The sequence below is a fragment of the Crocodylus siamensis genome, chromosome 2 (assembly GCF_052110815.1).
Source record: "Crocodylus siamensis isolate JL-2025a chromosome 2, ASM5211081v1, whole genome shotgun sequence".
Taxonomy (NCBI): Eukaryota; Metazoa; Chordata; order Crocodylia; family Crocodylidae; genus Crocodylus; species Crocodylus siamensis.
The window spans coordinates 127,990,119-128,009,608 of NC_143396.1; the positions used below are offsets into that span (position 1 = coordinate 127,990,119).

Below are 19,490 nucleotides of genomic sequence, written 5' to 3' on the forward strand. Positions count from 1 at the left end.
ACATTCAACCCAGATTATCTTAAACAAGTTTCGGCCATTTTGAAACTGGTTTATGTGCACTGAACATCTGTTCTGTTACAGGTTTAAACCAGTTTCTGATCACTTAAACTAGTTTATGTGTAACTTCTGTACCTAGCCCAGATAACTGGGGGAGTCAGAAACTGAAAGGTTGGTTCTTAGGGTTTCTAAAAGGTGCACTGAGGCTGGCTTCAGGGCATAGGTGATGCATAGGGGGAGGTACGTTGGGCATGTGCCCCCCTTGAAATTGGCCCCCGCCAGCTAGGGAGTGGGGAGTGCTGACTGGTGCCCCCCCCGAGAAGCGCCAATGGCATGTCTGGTTTTTCCAGCAGCACTTCTGGTTTGCCACCAGAGCTTCTAGGGTCAGTGACTGGCCGCAGGGGGACCCCCCCCCCCCATCAGCAATCAGCTGCTGGTGCCCCCTCCCCACCACCCCCAGAGCCAGGAGGCACCAGTCACCCATGATCCAAGAGATTATATGATGTTACGGGTCTGATGCAAAAGCTCCTCTGGAGAATCTGTGACACCCTCCCTCAACAGCAGAAGGCTCACAGGAGAGTGATGGTGATTTTTGCCATTCTTTGGAGGGGAGGGGAATCTGCTCTGGGAGGTAGGGGCCTGGGCGGCACTGAGACATGTGGCTGGCACTTCTGTGACAGCTTCAGTGCATCTGACATTGCATGTACAGGGATCACACCTTGCTATCTGAAATGCAGCTGCCTGTGGGGTGAAACATGGTAAAATGTCAGACTGAGAAGGGATGGCTCTGTCTGTGCAGGGCCCAACCTAATGGCATCCTGATATGTGGGTCCTCTCCTTGCTGCTGTGGCACCAAAGAGGTGCAGAAGTCTAATGTACACAGTGATGCCACAAGGGTGAAGGTCGCTGGTTACCAAGGCTTGAATTCCTCCAGGATATCAAAATTAAAACCTTTACTTTTGTCCTTTAGTGCTGACAAGAGACCAGGACATCATTTTCTTGGCTTCTTCTATAACCAATGCCACAGGTGCATAGACGCAAGTTCCATGTAGTCTCAGAGGAAAGGATGACATCTCCTGGGTTTCCTGGAGAGGTTTCCCATCTAATTACCAACCGAGTCTGACCCTGAAATCTGATAAAACTACAGCCAGAGGTGAAATGGCTTTAGGACCATAATCCTGTGCTTGGAACAAGTTAATTCTGCTTTGCTACCTCGTGCCACAAATATAATTATGATGGCACAATGGGTAATGGATTTCCTCAAGAGACCTTCCCCCTTCACAGCAGGGGCTTGCATATCACTCTGGAGCCTCTTTCTTACCTGGCATTCTGGTGCCAAATGGCTCCGGTTGTCCATAATGCAGCACATTGTGGCAGAACATGATTTCACAACCTGGAATTAGTTATCTTCCATGAAGCTTTTTAGCTCTGAAACCTAAAGGACCAGTAGCAGCATAAACAAAAGGATGACTAACCACCTCTAACAATGTGCAATAAAACAAAGACAACGCCTTCAGTTTCCACTGACAAATGGTTGGTAGTTCTCCACAGATTCCTCTTGAAAATTGTTGCTGCTTTTTCTGTAATGAAAATTGACATCATTGCTTTCCTATTTGCTGTGATTGGCCAGCACAAGGAAGTTATTTTTCTTACAAAAATGTTTAAGCTTTTTGTTGTTCCCTTCCTTGATAGTACAGCCCTGAGACTGGTTGGACTTGTTTTTCTTTTTTCTTGACAGGTTGATGACTCCTTTGCTAAAACCCTGATCCAGCTCATAAAACCTCATATCTCTGCTGAAATGTCACACATCCAACTGCAAGCAACAGAGCAGCCTGTAGGGTGGACACAAGGGGTCCTTGTCCTGACTACCAGCCAACACCTGAAGGTAAGGGCTGTTTTGCCTGTTTTACTTCCCTTGCTGGAGCTCTGGGTAGGCAGGTGCACTGTACTGAAGGAGACTCCATAAACTATTTTTCTTGAATACAAAGACCTTTTGCCAACCCCAGACATGAATTTCTTTTCGCAGATTCCAGTGGTGGTCTTTTGTCCAAGGGCATTGACCATTTACTATGGGGAGATCCTTCTGGTCCTGCCATCCTGCAGGTGTAGGAGCAATTTCTGTTTAAAGGGATTATTCCATGTCTTGGAAAGAAGAAATGTTTGGAAACCATCCACGGTAGGATCTAACATACTGCAGGGCTTGACCCTACTTGACCCTGCCCTGACCATACTGCTGGGCTGTGTAATGTTCGGTGAATATGAAATCTGTGCAAGTTATGCATGTTAAAAGTATGACCTTGAATGACTTACCTGATGTCATACAAGAAGCCTGTGGCAGAACAAGGAATTGAATCCAAGTCTCCTTCTGCCCAACCACATGTTCTTACCACTGGACTGTCCTTCCTTTTTTCCTGGAATCTCTGCTCTTTCTCCCCAAATGGAAAGCTCACTCTGGGAATTTTTTTTGGTGAGGGAGCTGCAGAAAATGTTGGGCTTATTGTTATGTTTATAGTAAATGAACTCATAGAACTCATTGCCACAGGATATTGTAGAGGCCAGTTGGAGAACTGGGTTAAAAAAAAGGGATTAGACCAGTGGTTCAGTGCCTTTTTAGATTTAGGGCACCCCTCCATGATTTTTCTGAATTACTGGGACCCCATTTGAGAACCACTCGTGTTGCCTCAGCTCACTTCAGTGGTCTCAACCCCAGTGATTCTGCCACCACCTGGTGGAAATGTCCTGTGAACCTCATATGGAGGCAAGTTGAGAAATGAGTGCACATTTATCCGTGTGTTTTCTTTGGGGGGTTTTCTGGCTCCATGAGATGTGTGGGGCAGTTCCAGCTGGTGGTAACACCTGCGCCATGATACCCATTTGTGGACCACTGGATAGACAAATTTATGGAGGACAGGGCCATCAGGGGAGGAGGAGGCTGTTCAACACAACAGTTAAGGATGTTATCTTGTTGATTGTTGGGAGGAGAGGACAGAGAATGGATAACTCTGTGCATGTTTTGTTTCTTCTACCCTTCCTCTAAGGCTGGGGTGTCAAAGATTCAGCCCATGGGCTGAATGTGGACCATGGTCATCCAGCTCCTAGGGTTGTTGGAGGACCAGAATGTGGGTGGGAGGTGGTGGGGCTAAGGCATACCACCAAGATCCTGAGTACAGAGCTCTGTTAAGTGCACGTTTCAGTGATGGTGGAACAAGCAACAGCTGTGTTTTCTATAGGTAATCAGGTACAGGAAGAAATGCCAAGCTAAAGTTTTCCACAAAAACTAACAATATGGGGGTTCTTAACTTGAGACACTTTGTGTGGGCCTGCTTTTCAGAGGGAAGGGCAGGAAGTTTTGTCTACTTCCTAACAATGAACTAACGAGTGAAGGAAAGTAAGTCCGTCTCCAGGGACATGCATTTTGCACTCTGCTAGACCAGGGCTATCGGTCAGGTTGTGGTTCATATTTTACCACACACAGGTCTGTGACTGAAGTTAAATAGGGCATGTGGGAGATCAACTTTTCATATTATAAAGTAATGACTGATCAGTCTTTGGCCTAAAATTCATGGTGGCAAGGATTGAGAAAATGGCAGGGAATTACATGAAACATCTTCACCGAGTAAATTGCTGAATGATTCTGGGTTAGCATGTAAAAGAGGCCTGATCCAAATCTCTTGGAAGGTGAAGGGCACCTTCTGATGGTACCTTTGTTTGGAGGTTCTGTTGCGTTGAGATAAGAGCTTGGCTGTTTATCAGGTGCTTATTCACATATTTTCAAAGGTTCTTTCTGGTGACAACTCCTTTTACAATCTCTTCCCAATTCACCACCTTCTGATAAGACTTCCTTCTCCCTGGAAATCATATGCATGTCTCCAGTCTTGAGCAACTTCTGCTCTGGGCTCCAACTGTTTCTGGAAATCCAGCCTTGCTGTTCTAGAAGAGCAAAGGGTAACTTTTCCTGTTGCTTTGCAAAAACATAGACTGAGCAAAGCTGCCCTTTGTAACTTGGGGCAAACCAGGGAGAAACATTCTCTCATTTGTCTTGTACTTAGATCGTAAATGGTTTTGAGGCTGTCTACTCATTGTATGCACTACACATAGCAGTGGGCTTCCTGAGTGTTCACTGATGGCCTCTAATATTACTGCCATACAAAGACTAAACAAAAATATTACTACCCAGACTACAGCATGAGTAGCTTCTGTACCTCTGAATGCATTGCTATGCAGAGGCTGAACCTGATGGTTTTGAGGGAGGGAGAAAGTGATTTTTTGATTACAACCCAAAGTATAATTTATCCATTTTATATATAATGTATGGATGTGTATTTCTGACACTCCTTGTAACCACAGATTTCAAAGCCTCAGCTCCTGGCTTCAAGTGATCACATGAAAAGCTCAGTTTTTAATAGGAAGGAAAAAAAGATGCTAATATTTGTGGTTGTGTGGAAAAAAGCCAGAAGATGCAAGTCAGGGTCAACCAAAACCAGCAGGCAAACAGAAAGAACTCCCCTGAAAATCATGAGTTGGTGCAAATTAGCTGATCTTCAAAAAAAATCAGCGATGAGGATAGAACACAAACAATCAGCTGACAGGTATCTTGGCCGGCTCAACCCCTCCTTTGTAGGAGAAAGGGCTAGAAATTCCCTTTCTTAACATTCCCATGTTGCTCCAAATTGTGTGTAAGAGCCTCAGAGCTGACCTATGCAGAATGAAAGATCATCTCTGTCACTGGCTGGCAATATGTTGAGTTCTGACTCAAGAATCACTTACCTGTTGTGCTGGGCAATGTATGTATATAATAATAAATAATAATGAACTATAAAACCATGGCCAGAAAAGCTTACAGGCTGAACACATGATGAGATAATGACAGGTGAAGAAAACATAATTGGTACTGGGAAACAGGAAGATAGGGCTGATGGTAAATTTGTGGTCAAAGTTTTTTGTGGGGGAGGTTCAAAAGAAAATTAGGATTTTGACAAATGGCAACATTTTCTTAACAAAAAAAAGAAAACAAAAGAAAACAAAAATCTATTATAAAACTCAGAGCAACCCTGAAAAAAACACAAAAATTTGGCTAAAAATCCAGGTTTTTTTCAATGAAATCATTTCTCAGCTGCTGGAAACTGAAATAGGTTACGGTTATTTTGAGAGGACGGGGTGATAGCAAGTCAATGCTTATGGAAGGATAATTTCCCATTTTTAACCAACTCTGAGAATCATATTTGTGTTGAGGGAAAGGGAATTGCAAGCTGGCTGCCGTGCTTTGTATGGAGTAAGCATTTTGTATAGGCAGGGTTATGCCAACAGCGAATAACATATAATTAGAGAGGTTCATACATATAGCTGTCATCCCAAGTGGCAAGGAAGGCAGCCAGTGAGTGGCTTGGGAGAACAGGGAAAGCTGAAGCCATCCATGTATGTATATATTGTCTTTAGTCTTTGTCTTCGGTGCCTGAGGAAGAGGGTAATTTTGAAAAGAAAATGATGGAGTGCTTTATGAATGAAGGATTTACGGGACTTTTCACTAGAGGGTGCATCTAGTACACTCCCAGGAGAAGAGTTACTGGAGTGTCAGAAAGGGTGTGATAGAAGAAGGGTATTTAAGGAGTTTCCTGTTCTGGTGCAGTGAAGAAGTTATCTCCACGCCTGTGTTGCTGGTTGTATGGTTGCAGACAGTTTGATGTTAAACCAGGGTGCTGACTGGAAAGCTGGAGTCTCCCAATCATCTGGATGTTCACCTCTGTCTGTTTTTATTCACAAGCTTGCTCCCTCATTTTGAAATAAGCCTGTACACTGTATGGTGTTGCACCACAAGCATCTCAATGAAGGATCTACATTTAACACCTTATCCTTCATGTCACTGCAGAGCGTGTGACAGTCGCATATTCCAGCAGGCTTCGCCATGCATTCAAGATTTCAGTCCATCTGTACGTGGGGGCCAGAGAGGCTACCAGAGCTACTGGAACACATCATGGGACCTTCAAAAGTAGGTTGTGTATTAAATCCTCCAGAGCTGGACTTGGATGCGTAGTGGAATGAACGGGGTGATTCTTTGTGATGCTGCGATGCTTTAGTCAAAGCTGTCTGAAGGGCCTGTGTACAATGGGGGAAGAGGTATTAACACTTCTTCCAGTCCCAATGGCTTAGCCTCCCCCTTATACCTTCCTGTAAGGAGACTTAGGCAGGATGCTACTTTTGATGGATTATTTTGAAATGTATAACCCCAGCAAGGGCCAGCAGGAGCCAGACACAGTTATGGGAGGGTTACAGATGAAAAGAGGGTGAAATAGGGGCTATGGTCTGAATAAGAGAGGAAGTTGAGGATCAATAGGTAGGGAGGGCACAGGCTGAATGAGGGAGTAGCTGGTGTTGAGCAGGTGGGTGCATTCCACACTTGCATGAGTACATGAGCTAAGGTTTGGTGGACGGGGTCTGGAGGGTTGGTAGGATTCAGAAGTAACCTGAAAGGGCTTTCAGGGCTTGGAAGGCAGATGGGCTACTAGGCTGGAAAGGGAAAGACAGGTGGGAATCCTTCTCCTTTCAGTGGGTCATCTCCCTATTACATTTTCTTTACTTCAGCTGGCTCTTACCCCAGACTCAACAAATTCAGGTGCTTCTAATTTATTTTTTAAAGAGAAAGTATCTGTGGGGTAAATACAGCGCTCCCTAGTGAGACTGTCATCATTCATGGCCAGACTGGAATTAACGCTAGTCAGAAATTCTCTGTCAAAACAAAAGTTTCAGTGAAAAAAACCTGACTTGTTTGAATGTTTCATTCAAAATGTCTCAGGTTTGAAACACTTTAATTGAATCCCAGGCGAGACTCTAAGGCAGGGTTGGGCAAAATGTGACCCGTGGGCCGGATGCGGCCCACCAAGGCATTCTATCTGGCCCACGGGGCCCCTAACAAATTTAGAAAATTAATATTTATTTGCCCCTGGCTGCCTGTCTTGTGGCCCTTGATGGTTTGCCAAAACTCAGTAAGCGGCCCTCCGCCCAAAATAATTGCCCACCCCTGCTCTAAGGGAATCCGAACCAGATCCTTGGCAGATCTACCCCATTGATGGGGACACTGGAAGCTGTGGGAGTCCCTCGTAGGGTGGCAGATGCAATTGACTTAGGAGCCCCTTTCAGCTGTTCAATAAAACAAACATTCCTATCAACATCACTCCTGGTATCAGCAAAGACACTGACAAGAATATCAGCTTCACTGAGCTGCTACAAGATCCCATTCACCCAAAATTATTAATTGGTCCAGTTAGGACTAAAATCAAATTTCAGTGAACTGAAACATCCTGAAACAAGACTTAAGTTTCAGCCAGCCCAAGTTGCAGTACCTTTTTACTGAGAAATATCCTACCCCAGAAGTCATCCTATAGAAATCAGTCAATGAAGACAGTTTATTACACAAGGTGTACATTACTAACAATGAGTAAGGCAACATCATTTGGCCCTAGTGATTTAGAAGCCATAATGATCAAAGACTGAGAGTTTTACAATTGTAAAGCCTTGTTAGAAAGCATTTCCTCTAATCAGGGTCACTGGGCGTTTCTTATTTTTGACTTTTGTGTGTCTTAACATTGACAGCAGAGCTGGAAATAGTGTGAAATACACTGAATTGGGAATATAAATTGTTTTATGAAGTTTCTAGAATAAAGCCCTGATTCTTCAGTCACCTCAGCGTTGCCCTATTTCACAAATGTATCACGAGTTCAGTGGCATTTATGGTTTTCCTTAAAGCCCATGTTCCTGCACATATGCGATTAGGAGGCTCTCAGCTTTCACTGAAAAAAGATTTTACCTCAAAAATGTGTTTTCTAAGGGCTCATAACCTGAAGACAGGCAAAATGCACCCCAAATTTACTATATTTTACATCTCAGAATTTTGGTGGCCTGTCCCATGGATTTTGGGTGATTGGATCTGGCATTACTGTAACCTGCTCCCTGAATATCATGCAGGTGAAAGGGCTTGCATTTGTGGAGGACTGCTTTGCAAGAAGGGACCCCCATTGGCAAGACATTTGTTTTCAGTTTTTTTATATTTTTTTTTTAGTTCACTGCTGATTAGAGGGGTGGAACTATACTGCTGGGCACCCAGAGCAGCTGAGATGCACAGATTTGTGACTGCCATTGCGCCACTGGTGCGGCTGTGGGTTTTTTGCACCCTCTATTCCCCACCAGTCAGTACCCAGGGCAACTGCCCCACCTAGTTATGACACTGGCTGGTTATATTAACTTTTTGACAGCCTGCAGTAAGACAAATTTTGTTTCTGAGTTGTTGTTTTTTTCTTTAAGTGAATAGAAGCTTTTATCTAAGTGTGTATGGGAGGTTCTACAACATATTGTCTTGGCTGTGCAATTGATACAAAGCAAAAAACCAGTTCAACCTTTGTCCCTACTAACCTTGTCAACATCCTCTTCAACTCTTGATCTGTGTATATGTAAAGCTCCTCTGCTTTGTATTTCAATATGAGGACAGATCACCACTAGAGTCTTGAGCAATACTGAGTTTATGCATATGAGGGAAATCCAAGAGGAGGTAATACATGCTGTCAAGCTGCCTGTCAGAACATGTAACCCGATGGAAAAAGATGAATGGAATGAATTCTTCAGGAATGAGTTCCCAAACCAGGGGGGACTTGAGACACAAGCAATTTTCCCTTCCCCAGTGAACTGAGACTGGATAAGCAGGGCTTATCTGTGGTTAAGCCAGTGCAGTAGATTTTCATAGTAGAATATATATGACTTGCAAATTTAAAATGGTAGATTCCCATTACAGCGGACTCAATCATGCTGGTGCAAATGTCTAGTGGATAGCTCTTTCCTCTAAGGTAGGGGATGTCAGGTGTATTCAAGGGCACAAGTAGGATTTAGAAAAGAAGAGGCAGATGATGTGGTGCATCATCACATATAACACAACACATTTTTTTTCAAGATAGAAGGAAACTAGGAACATGACTAATATGCTAGGGGCCTAAGGCTGTATTATTCAATGTAAAATTGAAGCAAAAACAAATACAAATGTATTGGAATGTGCATTTATTTACTGTATTATATATTATATATAAAAACACAACAAACTATGCAAAAATAGCCAAAAGAAATTGTTTCATTAGTCTTGTAGTCATTAGAATTAAGTGTACATCTCTTATTCATACACTCGGGTTTCTCTTTATACGAATTTGCTTTGTGCGAATTCACTTATATTTGATGACCTTATCTATACCAGAAACTCGCTTTGTGCAAGAAAAATTTGATCTTATGCGAAGAAGGATGCAACATGGCTATGCATGTAATAATGGATTTGCTTTATGCAAGACTTTTTTGGAATGCAACCCTCGCATAAAGAGAAACCTAAGTGTATTGATAAAACAAAACCTGTCTTTTCTGAGCATCTTGACAGTGCATCCAACACTTCACTGACAGTTATTTCCACACCTGAATTAATGTTCAACTGAGAATATGTTTCATAGATTTCATAGACATCAGGGCTGGAAGGGACCTCGAGAGATCATCGAGTCCAGCCCCCTGCCCAAAGGGCAGGAAGTCAGCTGGGGTCATAGGATCCCAGCAAGATAAACATCCAATTTAATTTTGAAGGTGTTCAATGTAGGTGCTTGAACCACCTCCGATGGCAGGCTGTTCCAGACCTTGGGGGCTCAGACAGTAAAGAAATTCTTCCTTATGTCCAGCCTGAAACGGTCTTGCAGGAGTTTGTGACCGTTCGACCTCGTCATCCCTTGGGGCGCTCTGGTGAACAAACGTTCCCACAGATCCTGGTGGTCACCCCTAATAAACTTATAGGTGGCCACCAGATCACCCCTGAGCCTACGCTTGTCCAGGCTAAAGAGTCCCATGTCTCTCAGCCTATCATCGTAAGATCTTTTTTCCTGACCTCTGATCATGTGCGTGGCTCTCCTCTGGACTCTCTCAAGCTTCTCCACATCCTTTTTGAATTGTGGAGCCCAAAACTGGAAGCAGTACTCCAGCTGCAGCCTCACCAAGGCCGAGTACAAGGGGAGAATGACATCCCGGGATTTGCTCGAGAAGCATCTATGGATGCAAGCCAGCATTTTGGTCGCTTTATTAGCCACAGCATCGCATTGCAGGCTCATGTTCATCTTGTGGTCAATGATGACCCCCAAGTCTCTTTCTTCTGTAGTGCTATCCAACGTAGCACTGCCGAGCCTATAAGGATGCTGCAGGTTTTTCCTCCCAAGGTGGAGAACCTTGCATTTTTTGGTGTTAAACACCATCAGGTTCTCGTCCGCCCATTTGCTGAGCTTGTCCAGGTCAGCCTGGATCACCCGCCTATCTTCTGGCGTGGATGCTTTGCCCCAAAGTTTGGTGTCATCGGCGAACTTGGCCAGTCCACTCCTGACTCCAATGTCCACATCATTAATGAAGATGTTGAACAGTATGGGTCCCAGGACAGAGCCTTGAGGGACCCCACTGGTCACAGGGCACCACGATGAGTGACTGCCATCAATTACAACCCTCTGGGTCCAACCATGGAGCCAATTTCCCAGCCAGCGGATCGTGGTGGAGCCAAGGCCACAACTGGCCAGTTTGGCCAAGAGGTGATCATGGGATACCAGGTCAAAAGCTTTTTTGAAGTCAAGATATATGACATCAATCTCATCTCCCTGTTCCAGATGATAGGTCACCTGGTCATAGAAGGAAATGAGATTGGTCACACAAGACCTACCCGCAACAAACCCGTGCTGGCTATCCCTTAGAATGTTAGCCTGGGCCAGTCCCTCAAGGATGGCCTCCTTAATAAACTTTTCTAAGATCTTCCCCAGGATAGAAGTCAGGCTAACGTTAAACAGGATGTGGGGTTGTTAACACCTATTGAATGAAGAGAGATTACCAGGAATCATGTGGATTATAATGATCCAAGAAGTCAGTTGAGCTGCCGGAATAGAAATGCTACTGCTGCTGCTGGGCAGGTGGTTTTAAAGTTTGGTTGGAGGAGGAAATGCAAGGGTTTGCAAGCACACCACTATATCCCTCTGAACCTGCCTCTGGTTGTATTATTTAAAGGTATCAGTGTACTGATAAAACCAGGCTCATGGTAGGGGTTCTTTATATTCAGATTCAGCAACTGCTGCCTTTCTGTGTAATAATCTGAACTATGACTCTGCTAAGTTTTTTGGCCAGTTCAGTTATAGGTTTCTGACCCAGCAGAGAACACTTAGGCATGCACTTAATTTTAAATCTGGAAGTATTGTCATATATTTTAGATGGAAATTATGTGGAGCAGAGACTGCATAGTAAGTAACAGAATTTGGTGCTCTGTCACAATAAGCAATGACAAGTTGAGAAGCGTGGAAAAGAACACTAAAAAACCCAAGTTGATGGCAGTGGAATGTCAATGGAATTTGCGTGCTTAAGTTAAATGTGCACCTGAGTTCTTTACTGGGTTGGGAGCCTGGCTATGATTTTAAACTGTGGGAGTTTTGAAGTCCATCTCTAGCTGCAGTGCTGAATTCTCTTCTTATATGAAGAATATTTGATCGCCATTCTTAACTGGTATAGGGATACATCTATACAGAATACTTACAGCTAGACTGTAACTGGCACTGAACCAACTCAGGGGGAACTGGTACTGCCATAGAAAGGGAGTGGAATAGATGTCCTTTACCGATGGTGTTTGTCTTTGATACCTTTGGATTCTACAGTCTGTAGGCCAAATGCCACCTAAGGTAAAAGGATGTGTCTTTGGCTCCCAAGGGAATCTCTGATCTCAGTGTGGTAATGATGTAAATAGCAACATGCCATATATACATGCTGGTCTGAAAGTTGATGTGTAGGTGGCAGAGTAATAAATGTGTCCCAGCTGGTCATTCACTAGGTGGGCAAATTACTGTAATTACAAGCCACTGGAGCAGAAGGGGTGTGAATAGCAGGAGAGGTAAAATGCAGCAGATCCCCACACCTACGTTATCTTACCTCACACCTTCCCGAACACTCCTGAGGCCAGAGCTGGTTCCAGTGTGTAAACAGATGCAAGTCCCATTGGTTTCAGAGGGAGCTGCAACTGCTTTTAGCTGGGATCTGACTATGGTCCCCACACAATGCCAAGCCACTGTTGACTCAGCTCATAGGACCACATCCCAATGCCACCAAAATCCAGTGATTCCAGTGTGACTATGAATTTCCATTGAATTGTTGCTGATTACACTTATTAGGCACTTTCACCCATTTTCTGATGCATTCCAGTACAGGCCTCAGCAGTGCCTTTTACAATAGCACTGATACCTCCCTGTCTCTAATGGAAAGATCTCATCTGATGCATCCTAGCATTGCATTTGCCTTTTTCACAGTTGGGTCATATCTAGGACTACTTCTACATGGTGAAGTTAATGCACTGCTCTGTTTCACTGCCTCCTAAAACAAATGCAATGTAGCTGCATCTGCAAGCTGCTTCAGGTGAACTATTCAACTTAAGAAATCTTATCTACTCACTTACCAGGATTTTACAGGTTTATTCATAGGAGTTTTTCAGTTAAAGTGACTTTGTTCATCATCTCAGTGTGTATTTTTAACAACTAGATATACAGCCCATAGAATCCAACGTGTGGTTGCATTGATTTCCAGCTGACTTCCATACCCCATCTGGTGCAGAGAGGAAGGGATGCATTTGTCTCTGCCTGAAGGAGATGGCTGTGATGGCTTTGGGGACAAATCAGGGGAGACTTCATTACGTTGAACTATGCCTGACAACTGAAGAGGAGTTAGTATGGCTTTTCAAAATAACTGCTGAATGATTTGATGACACAGGAGCATTCAGTATTTATCTTACAATAAGTATATTTTTCCTAGTATACAATGGACAAAGGTATGAGGGCAGATTTAAACTGTTCACATAGGGTCTTAACCTGTGTGCAGGACTTTCACCTAATGCAGGAGGTATACAATCCCACTAGGGGGAATGCCTTACTGGACTTGGTGTTGGCTACGGGAGAGGACCTGGTAGGGGAGCTGCAGATTTGTGATCACCTTGGGGACAGTGACCACCAATCAATTGAATTCACCATATGACGTAGGGTGGGTAAGATAACTAGTAGGGTGGAAGTGCTTGACTTTAGGAAGGCTAACTTCAGTGTGCTTAGGATCTAGTCAATAATTCACTGTAGCACAAGAGTATTGGCGAGATAGGAGATCAGGAAGGGTGGTTGTTCCTAAAGGAAGCGATCCTTCAGTCACAGAGGGAGATGATCCCAGTATAAGAGAAAAGGGGGAAAGGATCCAAAAAACTTCCTTGGCTAAACAGGGAAATCCAGGGGAGCCTAAGGGCAGAAAAGAAGACATATAGGCAGTGGAAGCAGGGGGAAGCTACCAAGGAGGAGTATACCTACTTGGTCCGCACTTGCAGGGAGGCAGTTAGAAAAGCCAAAGCAACTACAGAGCTGAGGCTGGCAACACAAATTAAAGACAGCAAAAAGTCTTTTTTTTAGGTATGTGGGGAGTCAAAGGAAGGTGAAGGGCAGCATAGGACTTCTACTGAACAAGAAGAAGCAATTAGTTACAAACAGGAGGGACAAGGCTGAGCTATTCAATTAGTTTTTTGCCTCAGTGTTTCTGAACAGGGGTCAAGATAAGTCTCCTAATAGGTTCTTAGATGGGCATCAGATGGACACCAGCCCACCAACTGTCAACTCTGACTTGGTGCAGAGTCACTTGGATAGACTGGATGTGTTCAAGTCAGCAGGCCCAGATGAGCTGCATCTCTAAAGGAATTGGCCGGTGTCATAGCAGAACCACTGACATGGCCGTTTGAGCGCTCATGGCACTCAGGTCAGGTCCTAGAGGACTGGAAAAGGGCCAATGTGGTCCCTATTTTCAAGAAGGGGGGTAGGGGAGGAAGGATAATCCGAGTAATTATAAGCCAGGCAGTCTCACCTCCGTCCTTGGAAAGGTCTTTGAAAAGATTATGAAGGATCATATTTGTGGGAGTCCAGTGGGAAAAATAACTCAGCAGGGAAACCAGCATGGATTCATAGCAGGTAGATCATGTCTAACCAATCTGATTTCATTTTATGACAGGGTCACAAAATCCTTAGATGCAAGGGTAGAGGTGGATGTTGGTTTCCTGGATTTTAACAAGGCCTTTGATACAGTATCTTATCCCATTCTCATAAATAGATTAAGAGGCTGTGACATAGATGTTTACATGGTCTGGTAGGTGGCAAATTGGCTTAGCAGTTGCACCCAGAGAGTGGTAGTAGACAGGTTGGTATCAACCTGGAAGGATGTGGGTACCGGACCTTTCCAAGGTGGGGTTCGGTCCTTGGACCTGTACTCTTCAATATCTTCATCAGTGACTTGGATGTGGGTGTTAAGTGTCCAAGTCTGCGAAAGATACTAAATTGTGGGGTGAAGTGCACACTTTGGAGGGTAGGGAACGATTGCAGGCAGACCTGAACAGGTTGGAAAAGTGGGCAGTACACAATAGGATGCAGTACAACAAGGACAAGTGCAGAGTGATGCACCTAGGGCGCAAAAATCTCCACTTTCTACCTCTTGGGGCTGTGAAGAAAAGCTTGAAAATGTGCCCCAAGCAAAATGTAAAGACTCACACCCCAGAAGGCAAATGAAATGAACACATCACTATTGGCTTCTAATTTTTTTAAAATCAATTTTAGAGCTTGAGTCATGAGTTTTGAACGCTTCTGGCATATCATACTGGAACGTTTTGTCTGCGATGGGTAACCAACATTGAGATTGTTGTTAAATTTACTAAAAAATAAAAATTTATACTAACATTTTAAAAAAAAGTTTGTTTTTTTAACTCTGCCTTTCCAGAAAATACCAGTCAGCCACCCAGATAAGAGATCTCGAGCCTTGGAAGATTGCTTTGATTGTTCTAGGGATAGTGGCGGCAGCAGCAATCACCATTGGCCTGCTGGTTTATTTTCTGGCCTATGGTAAGTTTCCTTATTTAATGCATGCTAAGCCTCCACACCCTTGGGCTCAAGTGCTTTGCACATTCCTGGCTGCTAGAATTGTCACCAGTTCAACTTGTGCCATCAGTTTCCTTGACAACTATACCCTTGAAAATCCAGTGACTCCTATACCCTTCCATGGGCAGTATTCTTGCTAACTGCTGCTAAGGACCATCCTGCTGTGCAAGGCAGCAAGTACTGTGACAGCTATTGCCTCCCCTTTTGTGAAACCTCCGACTTTTCTTCATTTTATGGCCCATCAAAACCTACCTCTGACGCAAACCCTACAGATCATGCCAGCCTAGTGTAGGCTTAGCAAGTGGCAAACTTGGCCTTTGGCTAAACTCTGTTTAACTGTCCCCTTGCTTTTGTACCCTGAGGGGTTTTGTAACACAAGTAAATCTGAGGAACAACCCTTGCAGGGCAGAAAAGAGAAAATGGGCCACAGCAATATTTCCTGCTCATGTCCCAGAGCCATGTGGTATTGAGGCCAAAATGCTGCTTATCGGCAAAGGGCTCAACAGGGAAACCTTATTGGGAGACTGAATCATGTTCTCTTTGCCATGACTCTGCTTGGAGCAAACCCCTCCTCACTCCTCCAGTTTGGCAGGAAACCATCATCCACCACTCTCAGTTCCCAGGCCTCCTGTAGTTTGAATAGCTTTTCTATAGGTAGGCCACTTTTGTGCCTTCCAGATGTCACCTAACTAGAAGCCTCTGAAGTTGCCTGGACAAGCCATGAAATGCTGCCCTACGACCCATGGCTTTCCCTTCCCTTACAGATCAGAGGCTGTTCTATTACAGCGGCAACTTGAAAATCACCAACATCAAGTATAATTATGACATGGCCAGACGGTCTTCAGGACGGTTTAGAGACCTGAGTAACAGGATTGAGAAACTGGTAAGTCAAGAACTTTCTCCTCTTCCCTTTCAGACCAGTTGGGGGGTAATGCAGGGAATAACTAATGGGAAATGGGAATGGAATGCTGTTAGGCCCCCAGCATCTCACTCTGGCCCCTGAACTCCATGACTGTCCTATGATGGTTGCCATCTTGAACCTAAGACTGCCAGAGTGAGAAGCCTGAGTTGCTGTTTTTTTAACTAAACCACAAAGTATATCCAAATTGGCTCCTTACAGACTTGTGTAGTCACTGGGGTCAGGAAGCGAAGAGGACCTGTACCACACTTCCTCACCAGTGGGTTACACTGACACTGGCCTGTCTTGTAGATGCTGGCAGAAGGAAAGCAGGGTAGGAAACTACCATCAAGTCAGGAGGCCTGGGCTGTTTTCCTTATTCTGCCACTACAATATGACAATTTGTCAATTATATGAGTGGGACACAAAGGGGAGTAGCATATCTCCATGCTACCCCTATGTCACCTATATGGTTGGATATGAAAGGGATTAATACAGCCCTGAACTACCCCTATATAATTTATGTGTGAGACATATAAAGGACATACTATGTCCCTGTACTGCCCCTATATCGTGTGCATAAGCAGGGAAAAATCACTTCTAGCTATGCCTTTATTTCCTTCCTACTATTATTTTGGCTTGTCTCTAGATTGTAAATTCTTTGAGGCAGGGGCTTTTTCTCTTGCATGTATGTACAGCACTCAGCACACAGGGATCCACATTAGGCGCCAGCAAGTGATACAGCTAGTAGGCCTGTACAAATAGGGAAGTATTTGATTTGGATTTGACTGATTTGGAGGACAGAAATTCAATTTGGAGATTCGGATCACTGTCGTGAACTGATTCGGCCAAATGGGCTTCCAAAGATTCAATGCTGATTTGGAGAGATTTGGTGATTCGGATTGGCCGGGGAGAGCCAGGCATGTCTGGGAAGCTACAGGTTCTCCTGTGGCTCCTCAGGCTGTGCCTGCCTCTCTCTGGGTGAGGGAAGCTGTGGGAGAAGCCCCCATGGCTGCCCTGCCTGGGCCCGTCCTCCAGCCAGCCCCAGCTTAGTCCTGGCACTAAAATAAACAAAAAACCCACCCCCGCACTCATTGGCTCTGGCAGCAGCCAGCAGCAATCAGGGGCCTCTGACGTCTCATGGCAGAGCCCCCCTGAACAGCTTGGAGCAGTGGGGGACAGTGGTGATTGCCCCCCGACCTGGCAGCTCTGCAGCAGCTGCCCCATGGTGCAAGTGCAGTGCAGCTCGGCAGGGTGCCGCATGCTATCGGGGAGCTGGGGCCACTGGGGCTGAGTGCTGCCAGGCTTTGGCTGGCAGGTGGAACCATCCCAGCTCCCAGACAGCATGCAGTGCCCTGGCAAGTTGAGCTGCACCCGCGCGATGGGGCAGCTGTTGCATGGGTGCCAAGTGGGGGGGGCTATCCCCACTGCCCCCCCACTGCCCTACACCATGTGGGGTCTCTGCCATGAGCCCTCAGAGGTCCCTGATCACCGCTCCTACAGCTGTTGAGTGCGGGACTTTAAAAAAAAAAAAAAAAAAAAAAAAGCTCTGCACTCACCAGTTGTGGCAGCGGCGATTGGGGCCTCTGAGGGCTCATGGTGGAGTCCCTCCGTGCAGTGGGGGGCAGTGGGAATCACCCCCCTAATTTGGCACCCACGCGGCAGCTGTCATATCTCATGGGTGCAGTGCAGCTCAGGAGGGTTCTGTGTGCTGTCTGAGAACTGGAGTCACTGGGGCTGAGCACTGCCAGGCTCTGGCTGACAGGTGGAACCACCCCAGCTCTCAGACAGCGAGCAGCAGCCTGCCAAGCCACACTGTACCCACGCTGAGGCAGCTGCTGCACGAGTGCCAAGTGGGGCGGGGGGCGATCCCTGCTGCCCCCACTGCCTGGTGCTGTGCAGGAGGGCTCTGCCACAAGCCCTCAGAGGCCCCCAGTTCCTGCTGCCAGAGCCAGTGAGTACAGGGCATTTTAAATTTTTTTTTACAAGTGCCAGGAGGCTGGGGCTGTTTGGGGGATGGGGTGAGGCAGGACAGCCATAGGGGCTTCTCCCATGGCTCCTCTGGCTATGCCTGACTCTACCCCAGTGGGGGGACCCATGGGGGCTATGCCCTGCGGCCACTTGCCCAGCTGGCACAGGAGTGGGGGGCGGTGTGATGCAGGTGCAGCTCGCTCCAGGCAGCAGCAGGGCATAACCCCCACTCCCAGTGCTACCACACCCGCATCTTGCCCCCCTGCCCTGGTTGGGCCAGCAGTAGCAAGGCAGAGTCTCCACTCCCAGCACTGCCATATCTGCATCTCGCACCTCCCCACACTCCCCTCCCCATGTAACACCGCCCCCCCCATCCCAGCTGGGCAGTTTTTCCCAGCCCCAATCCCTTCCTCCCCCACACTCTTTCCCTCTCCCAACCCCAGCATACTTGCCAGTTGGAGGCAGCTGCCTGTTTAGTCTATGACCAAATCTCCATATCAGCCAAATCTTTTCCAAATCTTTACCATATCAATTCAAATGCTTTGAACTGATTTGGAGCTTTTAATTGGTCTCCTGATTTGATTCGGATTCAGAGATTTGGTCCCCAAATCATGTGGAATCTCCTGCAAATCGAATCAGCTACCAAAGCTTCTCACAGCCCTAGCAGCTAGCATTCCAGTCTCCTTCCCTCTAGTGATGCAATAAGCCCCCTGCCTGGGACAGTGTGGGAGGGCACTGTGGGTGCCTGCCACTTTAAGGGCTGAGCCAAGCAGCCAGCAGGTGTTTGATTGTGGCAGCCATTTTAGATCCCTGGCTGCCCATATAAACAGGACAGTTCGCTGCTGGTGGGCCTGGCAGTAACACTGCCTGGCTACTAGGCTGAATACAACATCCTGGAGGTAAGGGAGGAGCTGTGGGGGTGGTTTGGAGGCTCCTGGTCCTGGTCATGACCTAAAACTGCACCCTGCCAGGAGTGGGTAGCCTGGTGGGGCTCTCAGTAGTGCAGGAGCTCCCAGGAAATGCCAGACCAGTTATTACCCCAGTGAAAGGTGGGTAGGGGTGCCTTAACTCCAGCCCTCACCTTCGGGTGGGTCATTTACCATCAGAGCAGGGTATGCCAGGTAAGCTTTGGGAAGTGTCTGAGCCTGCTGGGGAGTGACGCCACAGGGCCAGGCATGCTTCCAGAAGCACCTGAGCTGGGAATGGGGGGCACTGATCCCTAAGTGCAGGCAGGATGCATAAACCCAACTGAGGGACTTGACTGGTCAATGCTGGGGCCAGGTCCAGAAGGGTCAAAAGGACCAGGAGCCCACTGTGAGAGATGCCCATGATGACCAAAGAAACTTGGGGTCCTGACTGGCCTGAAATGGGGCCAGGGCTTATACAGAAGCCAAAGTTCCCATGAGTGGGGCCACAGCTAATGGGCGAAGGAGACGGTTGAGCCAACTGCCTGGGATGCCATCTGCAAGGCTTGGGCCGTGGTGTAGGGGTGGAACAGAGCTCCAGATAGCCTCCCCCCATATCAGGGTGTAAAATGGGCAGCCTCCTGCCTTAATTAATAACATAATTAATTACAATATGGTGTGGCAGGAGAGACAGGTGGGTGGCATGCCCAGAAGCAGGTGGGGAAACTAGCTCTGTGGCTAGTCAGGGAC

The 19,490-nt window shown here is 46.2% G+C and overlaps 1 protein-coding gene across 2 annotated transcripts in view; it reads left to right on the plus strand.

Annotated features, from left to right (window-relative positions):
* Positions 1–5,819: 5,819 nt before the first annotated feature.
* Positions 5,820–19,490, plus strand: part of LOC149870770 (transmembrane protease serine 11A-like) — a 66,386-nt gene continuing 52,715 nt past the window's right edge. For both annotated transcript variants that reach the window (XM_090034747.1, XM_090034748.1), the window contains exons 1-3: positions 5,820–5,983; positions 14,809–14,930; positions 15,731–15,849. In XM_090034747.1, coding sequence (XP_089890873.1) covers positions 5,820–5,983; positions 14,809–14,930; positions 15,731–15,849 — 405 coding nt within the window. The remainder of the gene's footprint in view (positions 5,984–14,808; positions 14,931–15,730; positions 15,850–19,490) is intronic.